The following is a 15,077-nucleotide window of genomic DNA, read 5'->3' as shown; positions in this document are numbered from 1 at the left end:
ACAGTTTTTAGCCATTATTGGCGATGCCCCTGCCATAGCAGTGGAGCTGCTTATACCCTCAGTGCACACCACAGGCTGTTGGAAGGAGACACGGGGTTGAGCTGGGTGAGTAAGTGGTATCTGTGTTATGACAAAAGTGCTGGAGACAGGTAGCGGAAACAAAGGCTAAGTCCTCCCTGCCCCCAAGTAAATGCACTCCCATAGAAACACACAATCCTTTTGCACCTTTTTCTTTAATGCAGTGGAACAGCATTTCCTTCTCTGGTATCTTTAAACCAGCAGACAGCGCATATTGCCTTCATATTTTTTTTAAGGTTCCTATCTCTGTCATTGAGCCATGCATCAGAATGCAGGTTAGTTTTGACAAGTCTAACCTTAAAGATAAATGGCTTGCTTAATTGCCAACTGATCTGCACAATCCAACAAGCTACAGCTCTGTTGCCTCTTAGGCAATCAGGAAACTTCCTCGTGGATTGCTCCTAACAGCTTCTGGGATGCTAAACATAGCTCTAACCAATGACCTTTTTAAACACACTGGAGAAAAAAGAAGCCCTTGGGTGAGCGCCAAATTCCCTATAAAGAGCAGAACAATAGTTGAAAATGCGGTACCACACACAAACCCTTAGCAAGACTCACCACTAAATACCACTGGTTTGTCTTTACGTGTCACTTCATGTTTTGGTTTCAGAAACAAGCTGTTCCTCAAAATGCAATGGCAAAATCTACCAGTGTTAACCTGTCAACAAGTAATGACAAGATCCTGGGTCTCACTAAATATTTCTGATTAGGTTTCTAGGATACTTATAGGTAGGGTAAGTGGATGGCTGTGAGTTTAAAATTGTTGGCTTGGGGTGAAAGTATTTAAAGCTTGTCATGTGGCAATCTCCCTTCCCCACCAGCTGCCAGTTTGGTTTTCTCATGTTCCCCGTTATCCATACTCTCTCTGGCAAAAGGCAGTTCTCTGTGCTGCAAGGGGGTGAAAACAGGTTGTGATTGTTTACTTGCTTGGAGGTAGTTATTTACATCAACAGAGAACACTCTCACTTGTTGGCAACTGTTCAGTTCCTAAAGGGAAGGAGCTGATAAGGAGGAGATATAAATTATTACCAACTAGGAGAGTTGGTCTACTCTTTCCTATCCTAAAAGAACTGAGGTGCTGCTTTCTGGTTTTTTGCAGTCCTCTGAGTCTTCCTGTGATTCCTGAGGATGTCAAGCCATAGTTTGAGCTATTACTTCAGCAAATACTGTTTTCCCTTTCTATCATATAGCTGCTAAAAACAGAGAAGTATTTCCTCTCAAAATACCAGGCTTACTTTTCCTTCAGTTTTTTACTTTTCTGAAGACAGAAACTTACCCCCAATCACCTATTTGCAGACTTTTCCTCACTCTCTCTTTAAAAGAGAAAAAAAGAAAAGAAAAAAAGGTTTACTTGTCAAAGGATAGAAAGAGGATTATCTGAGAATTTCTCATTTGGTTTTGGATTCTCACTTAACGCAGTTCACACCAACAGAAGATGGAAGTCCCATGCTTTCCCAAGAGAGGTCTTGCTAACATACACTAAATTTTAGCATTTCTTGATTTATCCTAAATTTTAAGCCTCACGCATACAAAAAATGCAACTGATTTTTCATCAATGTTTTTAAAACATCATCCTTAAATCTGTTTCATGCATTAACAAATTTAAATAGGCAGTACTGGTGAATTGGACAGTTGATCAGCCAGGGTTAAAGGTTACAGATGAATGCCTCTCTGTGTCCCGATCTTCCTAAACATTGCTTCATTTTGGAGAGTAGCTGGTGCAACTGTAAACATGTTTCTGTTGTCCTTGTAGCCAGGGACAAATTCTGTTGAATAGATTAATTGGCCCTGAGCATGCTCTACTGAAGCCTACAAACACTCAGAACTAGTAGGTTAACTACAACACTGAGAACAAAATGATATCAAGTACTTTATCACGGGTGAACTCTTTCAAGGTCGTGCTATAACAATCTCATTTTCCATAGAAGACAGGCCTAATGAAAGCTTTTAAAGGAGAAGTATTAATCATTTCTCCTTTTAAGTTTTGCATCAAATAATGCCATTTCTAGCAAAGACTATCTGTGCATGTGGGGGTTTTTTGTTTATCTACTGCAGATAAGTGTACTTGAAGTGTTGATATATGAGATGCTTGTGGGAATATTATCTCTTGAACAACAAAAAAGGGATGGGTGAGGAGGGGACAAACTTTTAAACTGGTAGACAGAGATAGACTCCGTGGCAACCAAAACTAAAATAGTAGCTTTGTGGCCTTTTGGACTTGCCAAACTTAATTTACTCTGCAAAGCTGTGTTTAGAGAAGAAAACATTTTTAGAAAAATGTGAGCTCTATAGTGAAAGAAAATCAACAGAAATTATTCTAGAAAAGCTATTGAAACCTATGCTCTGTAGTATTTAGATGTCTCGATCAGGGGTCACTGATGTTTTTAACACAACCAGACATGTCTTTCCCCTGCTGTGCTCCCTCCTCAACACTGAGCTGCTGTGACTTACTTCACTATATGAAAGCCCTTCAGCTAGATAATCTCAAATGGCTTATATATGTCTCCAGTTTAAATTATATCCAAAACCCTTTTTTTTAATTTCTTAGATAATTTTTTTATCCTATCTACTGTTTGCTCCAGCAAGATGTGAAGTCAAAATGTTCTGTTCTACTAACACACTAGGACAGAAGAAATCCAATTGCTTCACCTGCAGTTAAATTACAAGAAAAAGAGACTGGATTGAGGCTAGTACGCCCAAGTAAATCTATGTGAAACTACATCTATTGGAGCTTCAGCTTTTTTCTTGATGATAGACTACAGAGTTGTCTAGTGGAGACCGATAGCTTTAAGACAGACTGTTGTTACGGACAATAAATGAGTTTAGCCAATAGAAAGTTCTTTGAGGATCTCCAGAGGCATGGGCTGCTTTTTATTTTAAGTGGTTACTTTGTGGCAAGAAAATTAAGGAGACCATTTCCATTCTTTCATGCTAAAAAAGTGCAAGATATTCTCATTCCTGAGCACGTGCATGAAGGACTTCACTTTCTTCTAAATGGGACTATACTGTTGAATAGCCATGTGCTTCTAGAAAACATTCCTGCTAGTCTGAATAAAACCTCATTCCTGGTGCTTACATATTTTTGTTATCCAAAGGAGGTTCTGACTAAGTCATAAAGGGAAGATTGTCCATGTGCCTTTGTAGGCAAGCTTTGATGTCCCTCAGTTCTCTCATAGATCTATTTCCAGGCTCCTGAGGCTTGATGTTTTGTCGAAAGGTCTTGCGCTTATACGTATGTGATCATACACAAATTAGAGTTGGTTGGAAATTTTGGTAAAGGAACAATTTTTTTGCTGAAAATACCAATATGTTAAAATTAGAAAGTAGTCTGGGAATGTGTTGGATTCAGCAGAACTGGAGAAGGAGACCAGACAGGTTTTAATGGAAGCTTGCCTAGCTTTGGACTCTACTAACAGGCAGCCTGCCTGGCAGGGAGTTTGGGCATATGTGACTTTGTTTTGCCTCAGAATAAAATATTTCCAGGGATTTGAAGCCCTCAACCAAAGGAAAATTCCACCTATTACATGGGTATACTGAGGATATCTGTTTTCAGGTTTTTTCTTCAGCTCATTCTAGGTTGCATCCAGAAATGACTGATAGCCCCATTGCATGTAACATGAAGTTATCCAGCTAGCTCCAATCAGAAGTAACTAGCTAGTATTTCTATAACACCTAGAAAATTTAAAAAGTAATTTACAAATACACACTACTATTCTGTATTTTTCTTGAGACCTTTCACCTGCATATGTATAAATTATCACAAACCAGTTTGAATCAATAGCTAATACCAATGCTGTTCAGATCACAGTGTGAGCCACGCATCATACAAAAAGATCTCCCACTTCAAACCAACTTTCTGAATCAACTGCCCAAAGATATGTTATTTTTAAAACATCCACAGCTCCTATTAGTAATGAGCACTTCACATTTTCAAAACACTTAACAGCCTAATATACTTGCTGCTCTTTAAAGAGCACTAGGATTTGGATTTTGTCTTTTCTCTGAGTTTAGTTGGCTGTAGTCCAGAACTGACAAATTGTATTCATGCATCCATTACAATCACCAGAAGCACTGATCTTACAGAAACCTTTTTTTCAGTGCCCTCCCATTTCTAGGATTTAAGGTCCCCGATTCAATTGAGTGCCTGTATCTTCCACTAACGTCTGTGCTGCTATGTTGGTCTTTTTGCTCTTATCTCCGTATGTCTTGTTATCAGAATGTCTACTAGATGTCCTCTTTTTCCCTGGGCACAGCAATCCAGCTTCCATTTTGATTCTATGTTACTAAGACTTTCTAGAAGAGACCTAATCCGTTCTTTAAACATTGACAGAAACAGTTCATCATCATGACTTCATGATCAGTGTTCATGATTCTGATACATTTATCATCGACCTTGACTGTGAGATGAAAAAATCAGTTGGTTTCAGCAGGTGAGCTATGACACATGTCCACAGGGACAGGAAATCACTACCACTATTTACAAGATAACACCAACCTCTTTGCAGTACTCACATTAATTAATGTTTCTTAGGTTCAGTATCAAAAAAGGGAAAGAATAAATGCATGTAATGGTGCTGTGAAAATACATCCAGTCATAAGTTAATGCCAGCTAGATTATCATGAAGACATCTGAAACACTTTTCTTCTTGAATTTGATACCACGTGGAGTCCACAAGTTAGTGAGCAATTATAATGTTAACACTAAGGAATATCTTTCTATTTTGCTGGTTTCTGTAAGAACAGAGGCTTTTTCCACAAAAGCATAACCAAATTCCAGCAATAGCACCATATCAATGCCACACTACAGTATTTGTTTTCACTATAGAAACAAATGGTTTCACTATAGAAACAACATTAGCCTGTGGGGACATTAATGCATATTCATTGCACAGTCTATTACAAAATTGAGCTTTTAGAATAAGATGGATTGAATTTCTTACATAAATGATGGAAAAAGTCATCAATAATTTCAAAAAATGAAAATAAAACTTACGTAGCCTGTGGCTTTGTGCCCTGTGGTTAGGTTATTCTGTGCCTAAAGCGAAGCACGCTCAAATCAAAGTTCTTCCTTAGGAACTTTTGTAACATCTCTCTCATGAAAAGACTCTTTGGTGCCAAACAATCTAATTGAGCTGAAAGTGAAGTGTTTTCATCTTTGTGGTTATTAATTTATCTCTCCTCTATCCAAATGCTTATTTTAACGAAATGTGAAGAAACCTAATATCTCTGAAATGTCTCATCCTCTGTCAATATTAGCTGAAACTTGCCAACTGGCTCAAAAGTTTTTGGTAAGGCACTTTCAGACAGACGCGCTCAGACAGTGTGGTTGCATAAACCTCATTTCCTTAGGAAAAGAGGCTAAAAATTAGTAACTGTCCCCATGTATTTTTAGAACAGCCGAATCTTGGAACTTTACAGAATCCTAAAGACAATTCTGTTTAATATAAGTGCACCTCCGTTAGCAACTTAAGCCATTCCACCATATCATCTAGTTGAACACGCAACCCTAAGCAGTAAGAGGAACGTTCCACTTTAATAGAATTAACAGTTATTGAGTTTATTCCCTTTAATATTGCTCATCTTTTGGTACTTGAAGTTTATCATCATAGACAAGACAGCAACTTAGTACCTCTCTGTAGCTAGTATATAGATGAAAAGTAGCTACTGTACTTCTAACTTGGAAAACTTTTCAGTTCAATTTCTGTGTAAAATGTCCAAATAAGTAACTGTTATGCTGGCAATAAACACCCTAAACATAATAATAATAATCATCATCATCCCTAACTTACTTACCCTTATGAAAGCACATCATGTCCAGACCTAAGCTGTGACATCAAGGTCAAACCCAGAATCTCTAAAGTAGTCATATGCTTATAATTACTCTGAACTTCAGTTGTTGCTTATGTTGGTCATATTACAATCACATCACTGGAAAAAGCAAAATATCTGCTTGCATTCTAGAGATAATTGTGGAAAGGACAGAAATCTGAATTTGACAGCCCCTTTGAGATAAACAGTTATAAATAATGGGCTATAGACTCCATTTACAGATAAGAACAGAAGCGAGAGAACACTATACTAACTTACTTGCTACATTTATTTAGTTTCACTAACTAAGAGCTGCTACACTCAGAGAACCAAAAGAGATGAAAGCAAGTGCCCCAGTCATTAAAAGGAACCACTAGACCCTTATATTTTTGTCTTTTAATGTTCTTTACATCAGCAGCAGTTGTATGCCAAATAAAAATGGAGTATCAACCAGAATGGTGGCTCTTAACTTCTTCAATTGCATTAACAGAACACGACTACAGCATTTTTTACATGAAGTTGAGGGAAGTAAAAAAAATTTGAGAAAGCAAAGTTTGAAGAGAAACAGTAATAAGAGAAAATTGCAATTTTTAATTTCTCCCAATAATCTGAACTCTCTTTTTGTATTACTGATGGTGACACAGACTTTGGTACACAGAATCTTTTCTAAAGGAAAAAGCCCTCAGCTGGCCAGCGCCCATTTTACAAACATGTTCTTGATCTTCTGTACTTTTGCTCCCAAAGTTTTAAGTTAGCGACATTATTGATATTGTTCATATTTTTGTAAGGATCATGCACTTTTTATTTACTCAACAGTAATTCCTTAGATGAGTTCTTTTCAACAAGCTGCCAGGAACACGTATGTGTGTGTGCATGCGTACCCCTCTGTGAGGAAGCTGTGGAAATCAGTCACAAGGAGGAGAAGGATAACAAAGCAAACTTAGGGCATATTTTCATATGAAACTGAGCAGACACCACCATTCTCTGGTGGCAAAAAGGAGAGCTCTCCCTCATCCCATTCCAGTCCTGGCCAACTGGTTAGTACTGGTTCCAGCACCATCAGGCCATTTGCTGACATGCTGTAACTCCTTAAGGTATCAAGATCTACTAATTTTCTTGCTGGGCTAGATTTCTGCCATTACAGTGAGTTGATTTAGCTTAGGAGGGCTACAGTGAGTGCCAGAAGCAGCATACATTATGCAGGAGACGTGTGGCCAGGAGAGAAGAAGGGAAGGTGAGAGAGGGAACCTTACCCTTTTGGTATTGGCAAACTATTATGCCAGCTCTTGTGAAACCATACTCTAGGGAGGACATTCTCCTTATCCTTCCCATGCAGTCAACAGAGATAGACAGCATCCCCTAGGAATGATTCAGAGCAATAGCCATTATTCTCTCTGAGTCACCGTTTGGAGGAGTTGTTTCCCCATAAATCATAAGGGAGCCTGGAGAGCAGACTTTGTTGCTAGGCAAACTCTGCATCTGTGAAATGTTTTGCAGTCAAACCAGGTGGTCTGCAGTACTTGCCAGATGATTTGCAGTGTTACTTTGCAATTATTCTGTACAATTTTATATGAAATTTAACAGGTGATTATGATCCACTAGGTGCACTAAGAGAACAATTGTGGAGAGTACTTCAAGATGCTGTATTAGTGTATTATTAACCTGACAGAAAATCATCCACTTTTTCCTGCTGGGCTAGGTTTCTGCTGGCATAATAAGTTGAACTGGCTATCCAAGGATATCCAAGGACAACTAGAGCTGGCAGGATCAACCCGAATGGCTAAGGTGGAAGAGGAGAGCAGAACTGGAGGTGGTTTGTTAGCAATGGGCTATTAGATCAGCTCAGCCCATCCCATGGGAAGTTACGGGATATGAAGACTGGTCTTACTTTTAAATGAGAGCAAGGTCTAACACTGATTTAACAAGTGGCCAAACCAGCACAAAGTAAACTGGAACAGCTGCAAGTTCTCACTTAAAATTTCACAGTGTTACACGACAAGAAAGTGGCAGGCCTGAGAACACAATCTAAGAGTCCCTCTCATGGGCCTCCCTCTTGCCTTAGACTTGCCTCCCTTTTCAACCAGCCTGTGGTTTCTCTACTGACTGCCAGCAAGCCTTCCAGCTGTGCTAACTCCAGCGGTGATGCTGACATCCGTTCGCTAAGAACTGGACTGAGACCAACAGCTCCTTTTGTATCTCCCCACAGTCATTACTTCTTCTTCTTCACTATTGACTTGGAAGAGATTCAAACCAGTTGCCTATGGGTGAAAGGTTCCTTCTCCCATCATGAATTCCACGCTCCCTCTTTCCCCTAGCTTCCAGCTGTCATCTCCTGCCCCTTCTTCCTCCCAGTGGCTCTCAGAGCTTCTTGACCATTTTCAGCTGTCCCACAGTTCCAGCCTGTATCCAGACTTCTGGACTCCAAAAGCTGCTAATCCTTTTTTCTTTGTCCTTCCTGCTTAAGTCTGCTTCTCTTTGTTCTTGAGCTACCCTGCTCTTGTATTTCTTTTCCTCCAGTTTCAGCATCACTGGCATCAGTCCCAATTTCTGTGACAATCCAATCTAGCCTTCTGTCTCTTGGTCCCAAGTTCTCCTCTGTTCCTGTTTCACCAGACTCAGTGTAGCCATTTGTTCTGCTTCCTAACTTGTTAGTCCAAGTGCTACCCACCCAGGTTCCCTCTAAGTTTCTGGCTTTTAACTGAAGAATTCAGCTACCCAGCCAACAGCAGCTGAAAAGATCAAAATCAGAAGTCACTGGAAGTTCCAGAGAAATGGAGAAGATGATAGGACAAGGCAGTTGGACTGCAGTGAGTAAAAACAACAGGGCATATCTGAGGGGAAAAGGTACTATGGATCCACCTTGCTTGCTGAGATATAAGACCAGTTAGCCTCACTGCAAACCTGTGCAAACTCCGTTGTTTTTTTCCTGGAACCTGAGCCGGTGCAGCTGTGCAGCACAGGGCTGCACTGTGAGGTGGACATAGCCTTAGACTGACACAGGGTGGCCTCTATCACTCACAGGACAAAATAACATATGACAGCAAGCAGTCACCTTTTCTCCCTGAACACAAGTGAAACCACACTTTTCTATTACCGGCCACCACTGCAGTGTGCGAGCACATGTGGGTGTACATATAGTGATCCTCTTCTTTCCATAGGCTTGAGTCACACATTCCCCACTTACATTCTAGCACTTTGAGCACCTACACTGGATTCTGGTTTTGGTTTATGATCATTGCTACCTGGTGTCAACACTCTTATTATCAGGAAAACTGTCTGACTTCACCCTTCATCACTCAGTTCACGTGTGTGTGAACACAATATTTTAGCCAAATGAACACAATATTCTAGACTACAATTGAGCCATTTCAGTTGTAATTAAATGTATATATGTTTCAGAAACATAAACTCATTGCATAAATAAGTCTCCACTTAGAATTAAACGATTTAAATGTGTGCATTTGCCAACTTCATTACCACACATAACTCATCACCAATACATATTGTACTTTTCATTCAAAAGATGAAATATGAGAGTTACACCCTAATATCTTAACATTTGGGTGTGATTTAAGCAAGTGCATAGCTGAGTTTAGAAATCAAATTCAATTTTTCTGGACTGAGGACCATACGGCAAACAGCTGGACTCTAACATATATTGATATCCAATACCTTAAGGTTCTTACGTAGCCACAAGAATTGGCTGGTTAGGATCCATGTATTGCTGTTGCATGCCACAGCTGTTTTCAAGCCCTCACCTCTTTCTAACTTGTCAGTGAGATCCTCCACTCTGTTCCTGGCAATTGCAGGAGTTAAGTATTTCACAGTACTTCCAGTGAAGCTAAAAATTACCTAAGTGAGAAGGTTTTCAGGACTGGGAGAGGGAATTCTCAAGCAAACCCACTCACCCCTCCAAACGTTTTGTTTTGAAACCATAATGTTAGTCTAGAATTTACTCCACTAAAATAACACAAATTCCAGATTTAACTAGATAAAAACAGTTCCCTTTTCTAACAAACATTATAAAGTTCCTTAAGAAGCATAAGTTTACTCCCTTAATAGAAACTTGAAGTAGCAGGAACACTAGAAATGTTATAGGAGATGAGATTATCTTGGTAATTTCAGAAGGCAAGAGGAAGGTCACCTCCTAGAGCACTTGCTGTTCCCTCGCCTTGCCTGTTTCTGGAAAGTTAGGTTCCTTCTAGCAGAACTGGCTCCAGATCAGAACAGACTCCAATCCCTCTTGGACAGAAACTTCCCGCAAGTTTGTACATGAGTTATGTGGTCTTTGTGGCATATGAAGGACAGAAGGACAATGAAGGGACACTGCACATCCAGCTCCTCCAGGCTACATAAATATCAGCTACAAACTTGGAAGATTGGATTTGTTATGAAAAGAGTCATCATCATCATCAGATCAACTCTACATAAATTACCTCAAAACCTCAGATATAACATGGGAAACTTTTTCAAAAATAAATTAAAGGTTGTTCTCATTATAAAATTAATTGTATTTTAGATTAGCACTTTATTGCTTTAACAATGTTTAACTTTATGATATTTAATGTTGCAGAGTATGTTCTTTCCAAAACAGAAACTTGTTACATAAACGAACACACCATGTAGTTATTGGGATAATTATTAGGACAAATATACTTAAGAAAAAATGCTGGCCAAAACCTATTTTTAAAAAGATTCCTTTCAAGCAATCTTAAAGAAAAAGCTTTTAAAAGAGGTCAATTTACATAACTTTCATTTAAGTTAGGAACCCTTGTACTGTTAAAAAAGACTAAGAGTTTTCTGTTAGTAATACCAATATTTTCTCCAATTTTCTAGTGGGGGGGTGGTGTATAGATTTTTTTTTATTATTTTATTTTAATGCCTACTGCAGGATAGAAATACATATTAAAGGTCAACCTTAGTCTGAGATAAAAGCAACACAGATGATGAAACAAATGCATTTTAGCAAGATTAATAAGTCCTAACCTCAAATAGTCTTAAATCATGACTATTCACATACTTAAATCTACACAAATTACATCTCTTCAAGCCTTAGGAATTATTATATACTATAAGCATAGTCCTTGAAAGAGGCCCTATCCTTTTATTTGGTGAAATTCCATGAATCCAAAAATCCTTTTAAAAAAATCCATATACGATTTTGAGGGGTGGAAGGAAGCAAGTATTAGTAAGACCATCTACTTTATGCCAGATAGAAGCATTATGGTTCATTCTTATAATTACCATATATTTCTCTGGGCAGTTCCTGACCGCAGTAACTGATAATGGTTTTTCCAAAATGCAGTCAGGCCATAGAAAAGTTCATCTAAGACAAACAGAATGATTTCAACAATCTGCATTTCTTTAGGACCTATGCTAATTTTATAATAAAAGCAAGGACTTTTGGCTCAATTTGCATTCCCTATAGCCAGTAAAACTTCCTCTTGCCTCAGTGGAGTGCACTTGGACCCCTTCTACAGCTAAGATGACAAATTATCATTCTGCTAAGCAGCATTCAAAACAGTAATTGAGGTCCTGCTAAACTTGACAGATACCATAAGCAGCTCAAAGAAAACAGCTGTATTAATATATTAACCACTGTTTTACAAGGGTAAATGGAAGGTTTAATTTCCTCCTTGCTTGTACTACATACATGGTATAATGAAAAACTTTTTTGCTAAATTTGTACTCATTATATGTTCATGACTGTAAATTAATTCCAATTAGTAACACTATGGTTATATGTTTGTCCAACAAATTACTTGTTTTGGCACTTCACCACAAGCAAAATGGACTTATGAAAGTGTGACGTATCTGATCACAGCTGAACCTTCCACATCTCATGCTAAAAACAGCAGTCTCTGAAGCTAGAACAATGTAAAGCAGCTAAAGCAGCGACAAAAACTTCCATGAGCATACAGGACTTCCCCTCAGAAATACCAAATATACAGTGTACATCTTTGAAGACAAATATCATGTGAAGAATAAAAAGCCCTCCTCTGGAAATGTTAAAGGATATAACAGCTGATCCTTTGAGAAACTGGCTTTTCCATTGCTTTCAGTAGGATTACTCATGCAACAGGTTTTCAGCTCGGGAGCACAAGTACTACAATTTCTGGCTGATTAAGTGGACAGTGTCAGATTTTTCTTACACCAAAGATTATGTGAAAATGTAGGTACTTACACAGTAAAGTGATAGATAAAACACTTCCATCCACTGGGCCTCTCCAGGAAGTTGTAGACGTCTCCCTGCGTACTAGTTTTAGTTAAATAATGGCTATGGAAACACTTTGTTGTACAGGCCCTGCGGACTTCACTTTCTGTCAAGGCTGCAGCCTTTGTGCCTTCCTCAGGGCTGCGGGGAATCCTGGATCCATTATTCACTGAGGTTTCTGGATCTGGTGCCACAGCAGAATACTGCCTGTTGCTTAAGTTCCCCCTGACTTCCAGCAACACTGCAGATTTCCTATTTCCATTCAGACTGCTAAGCTGGGAAGCAGAGCCTTGAAACTGTCCACAGCGGTTATACATGGGGTGCCCACCAGTTTCTCCGCTATCACAGGACATTCTGTAACAACGCACAGGTATGACTAACCGTGATCAATATTTAAAATCGTGAAGAAGGTATTGTATGTCCTCCCCACCCAGGGTGTTCTCCAGCAGCTGATAAGATGACTTTCTGCTGTTATCACGGAGCTTCTCCGTGACACAAGTGTGAGCTGTCAGGCTGTCACCTGCTGTCACTCACAGCCTCTGAAATTAAATCAGAAAAATGTCTTAGACAATGACACATGCTAGACAGCAGAAGTAACAGGAGGCTGGGAAAGGAAAGAGTTTAAGACTTCTGGAGGAAGACTGAATATTAAGTTTTAAAGTTACATTTGTTAAGAAGGAAGCTTAAAACTATTTAAATAGTGCAACACCAGTACAGCAGCAGAGTTGTCTTGAGAGCTGATCCTATGTTACTGTTTTCAGCTGAGCAGTTCCTAAAGTGTCCTGATTAGAGGTGGAACTGTGAAAATTTCCTGGAATTTACAAACTTGCTGTTGCCCAAAACACACCTGATTGAGGTTTTGAACTTCAACACCTACATCTCAAGAGATCTTTTCTGAAGTGTCAATGACAGAAAGATTTTAAGACTTGAATATTATTTCAGTCACCTCATGGGATCTGACTTTGCAGTCCATGGTATTCGGGAACAATTTTTCTCAAGTGTAAAAAGGATGCCATTAACGATAACTGTCAATGGGAGGTTAATATTGTTACAAGGGAGAAGATGAAAGACTCCTGGCCTGACTCATTTTTCTTCAAGACATTTAATGTTTGCTGCTAACTTTTCTACTTTCAAGCAAGTACCCAGAGAAAATACAAGAGAGAATAAGACTCTTATAGATCAATATATTTTTCATAGGGCAGACTTAAATTGCTGCTAATACACAGATACTAGCAGCAGTATTAAACATTTTCTGAGACTGAGAGCAGCTGTCTTTCTGAAGTGTCATTTTTTTGTACTGCCTCATTTCTTACAGTCATGAAAAGCTTCCTTATTTAAAATGCTTAGCTAAAATGAAAATATGAAAATATTATGAATATAGGAGAATATTAAGAGTATCATAAGAGATGACTTCAACTTCAAAGCACTGCTGACGTTAATGCCAAAATTATGTCTGTAATGTCATATTTTAATGTATTTTGTTATCTGCAATATAATGTCTACATGCCTAGAAGGTGCAGCTGACTGCTCCTCTGCCAGAAGAGAATCACACCCACACTTCGAGTTACTTTAGCCTCAGCAGAATAGAGTAATTTAGAAAGAGAATTTCAGTCTTCATCCCTCTTTTCAAATGAAGCTTATTTTTTGTTGTTGCTTAAAGATCCTCATGTGCAGGGAATGAACTCCCATTGTAGTACATCCGAACAGAGCCCGCTAAGTTATTCCACAAAATATTTACATGGAGTAGTGGACTTGTTACAATGCACTCATTTCTTAACACTGGCCATGGTAAGGTGGAATGATGCATTTCTACATTAGTCCTATAGCAGATAGAGAAATACTTCCTTTCCCTCATCAGTTCTCTTAACAATGAAAAGCTGGAGGGACCAAACGTTAAAGTTAAAACACAAAGCCCTTCATCCAAGTCAATCTACAACAAGAACATAAGAAACACCCCGCTGTATCATTCATTTTAGGCTACCTAGACGAGTGAATGTAGCAAAGGCTGGCTACCCAGCAGTTGCAAACAAAGCTACCTGAAACACGCTGGCTAGCCTGCTTAATCAAAACAGGGGATCTCACACAGTCAGACATAAAGCACAGAAAAACCTGAAACCAGCTGGCAAGTAGTACCTACTTTCTCTTGTCGCATGTCCTTCTACTCCTCCTCTTTGCTGCTCCCTCAGCTCCACACAAGAGTCTCCCTGGATAGGTGCAGGCAGAGGAGCTGCTGCCTGACTCTGCCCCCAGCTTATCAAGTCCCACCCTGGGTAAGGCAGGGTCCCTCCCTTCTATCCACCTTATATGGCTGCCCTTGCAAAAGGCAGAAAAAGAACTGGGGAACAGTTTTGATGATTTCAGAGAGGAGTTAATTCTGCTTCTTCCTGTTGTCAAAACAAGCAATCACAAGCAACAGCTTAATTTTGCTGAGGATCATCCTCCCTTCCCTCCCAGTCCTTTTCTTATCTGCATGCACTTAATTGCAATGGGTTAAAAGTGGCATTTCCTTTCGACACATCTAAAAAACTGAATTAGGTGTTGCTTGTAGCTAGCTGGAGGCTCTGCAGCAGGCTTTCATATTGAGTAAGTCTAAACAGGCATCTTCAGTTGTTTGTTTTTTTCCATTAAGGTTTTGGCAAAACCAAAAGCAGCACTTCATTATGTTACATTAAGTAATGGAAAATCAGAGTTCTCTATTGTTGTTGCCTTTCTGAACTATGGCTTATTTTTGTTACTAATTTGGGAGGAAAAGAATCCCAAACATAACCATTCCAGCACCAAACTCTTCATTTTATTGTTGAACTTTCTAATCAGGGAGGAGAAAGTGAATACTGCTATTTCTCTCTTTTTCTCCCTTTTGTAATAGAAATCAGGCTGTTGTCCAAAACACCAGCATTCTGACCATGATTTCCTTCCCACTTTTCCACAGCCATGTGGCTGGGAATGAAACAGACGTAACCACCTTTTCTTTTGGCAG

General features: G+C 39.1%; 1 protein-coding gene across 18 annotated transcripts in view; it reads right to left on the bottom strand.

Annotated features, from left to right (window-relative positions):
- LOC142042141 (potassium voltage-gated channel subfamily KQT member 1-like) overlaps nucleotides 1–14,319 on the bottom strand; it is a 515,171-nt gene extending 500,852 nt beyond the window's left edge. For all 18 annotated transcript variants that reach the window (XM_075051709.1, XM_075051710.1, XM_075051699.1 and 15 more), the window contains exons 1-2: nucleotides 14,238–14,319; nucleotides 12,071–12,639 (exon numbers count right to left, since the gene is read on the bottom strand). In XM_075051709.1, coding sequence (XP_074907810.1) covers nucleotides 12,071–12,453 — 383 coding nt within the window. In that variant the 5' untranslated portion in view covers nucleotides 12,454–12,639; nucleotides 14,238–14,319. The remainder of the gene's footprint in view (nucleotides 1–12,070; nucleotides 12,640–14,237) is intronic.
- Between the last annotated feature and the right edge of the window lie 758 nt (nucleotides 14,320–15,077).

This window comes from Buteo buteo, chromosome 19 (genome assembly GCF_964188355.1).
Source record: "Buteo buteo chromosome 19, bButBut1.hap1.1, whole genome shotgun sequence".
In the NCBI taxonomy this organism is placed as follows: Eukaryota; Metazoa; Chordata; class Aves; order Accipitriformes; family Accipitridae; genus Buteo; species Buteo buteo.
The sequence above is the reverse complement of the archived record's forward strand: the minus strand, read 5'-3'. Positions and strand labels throughout refer to the sequence as shown.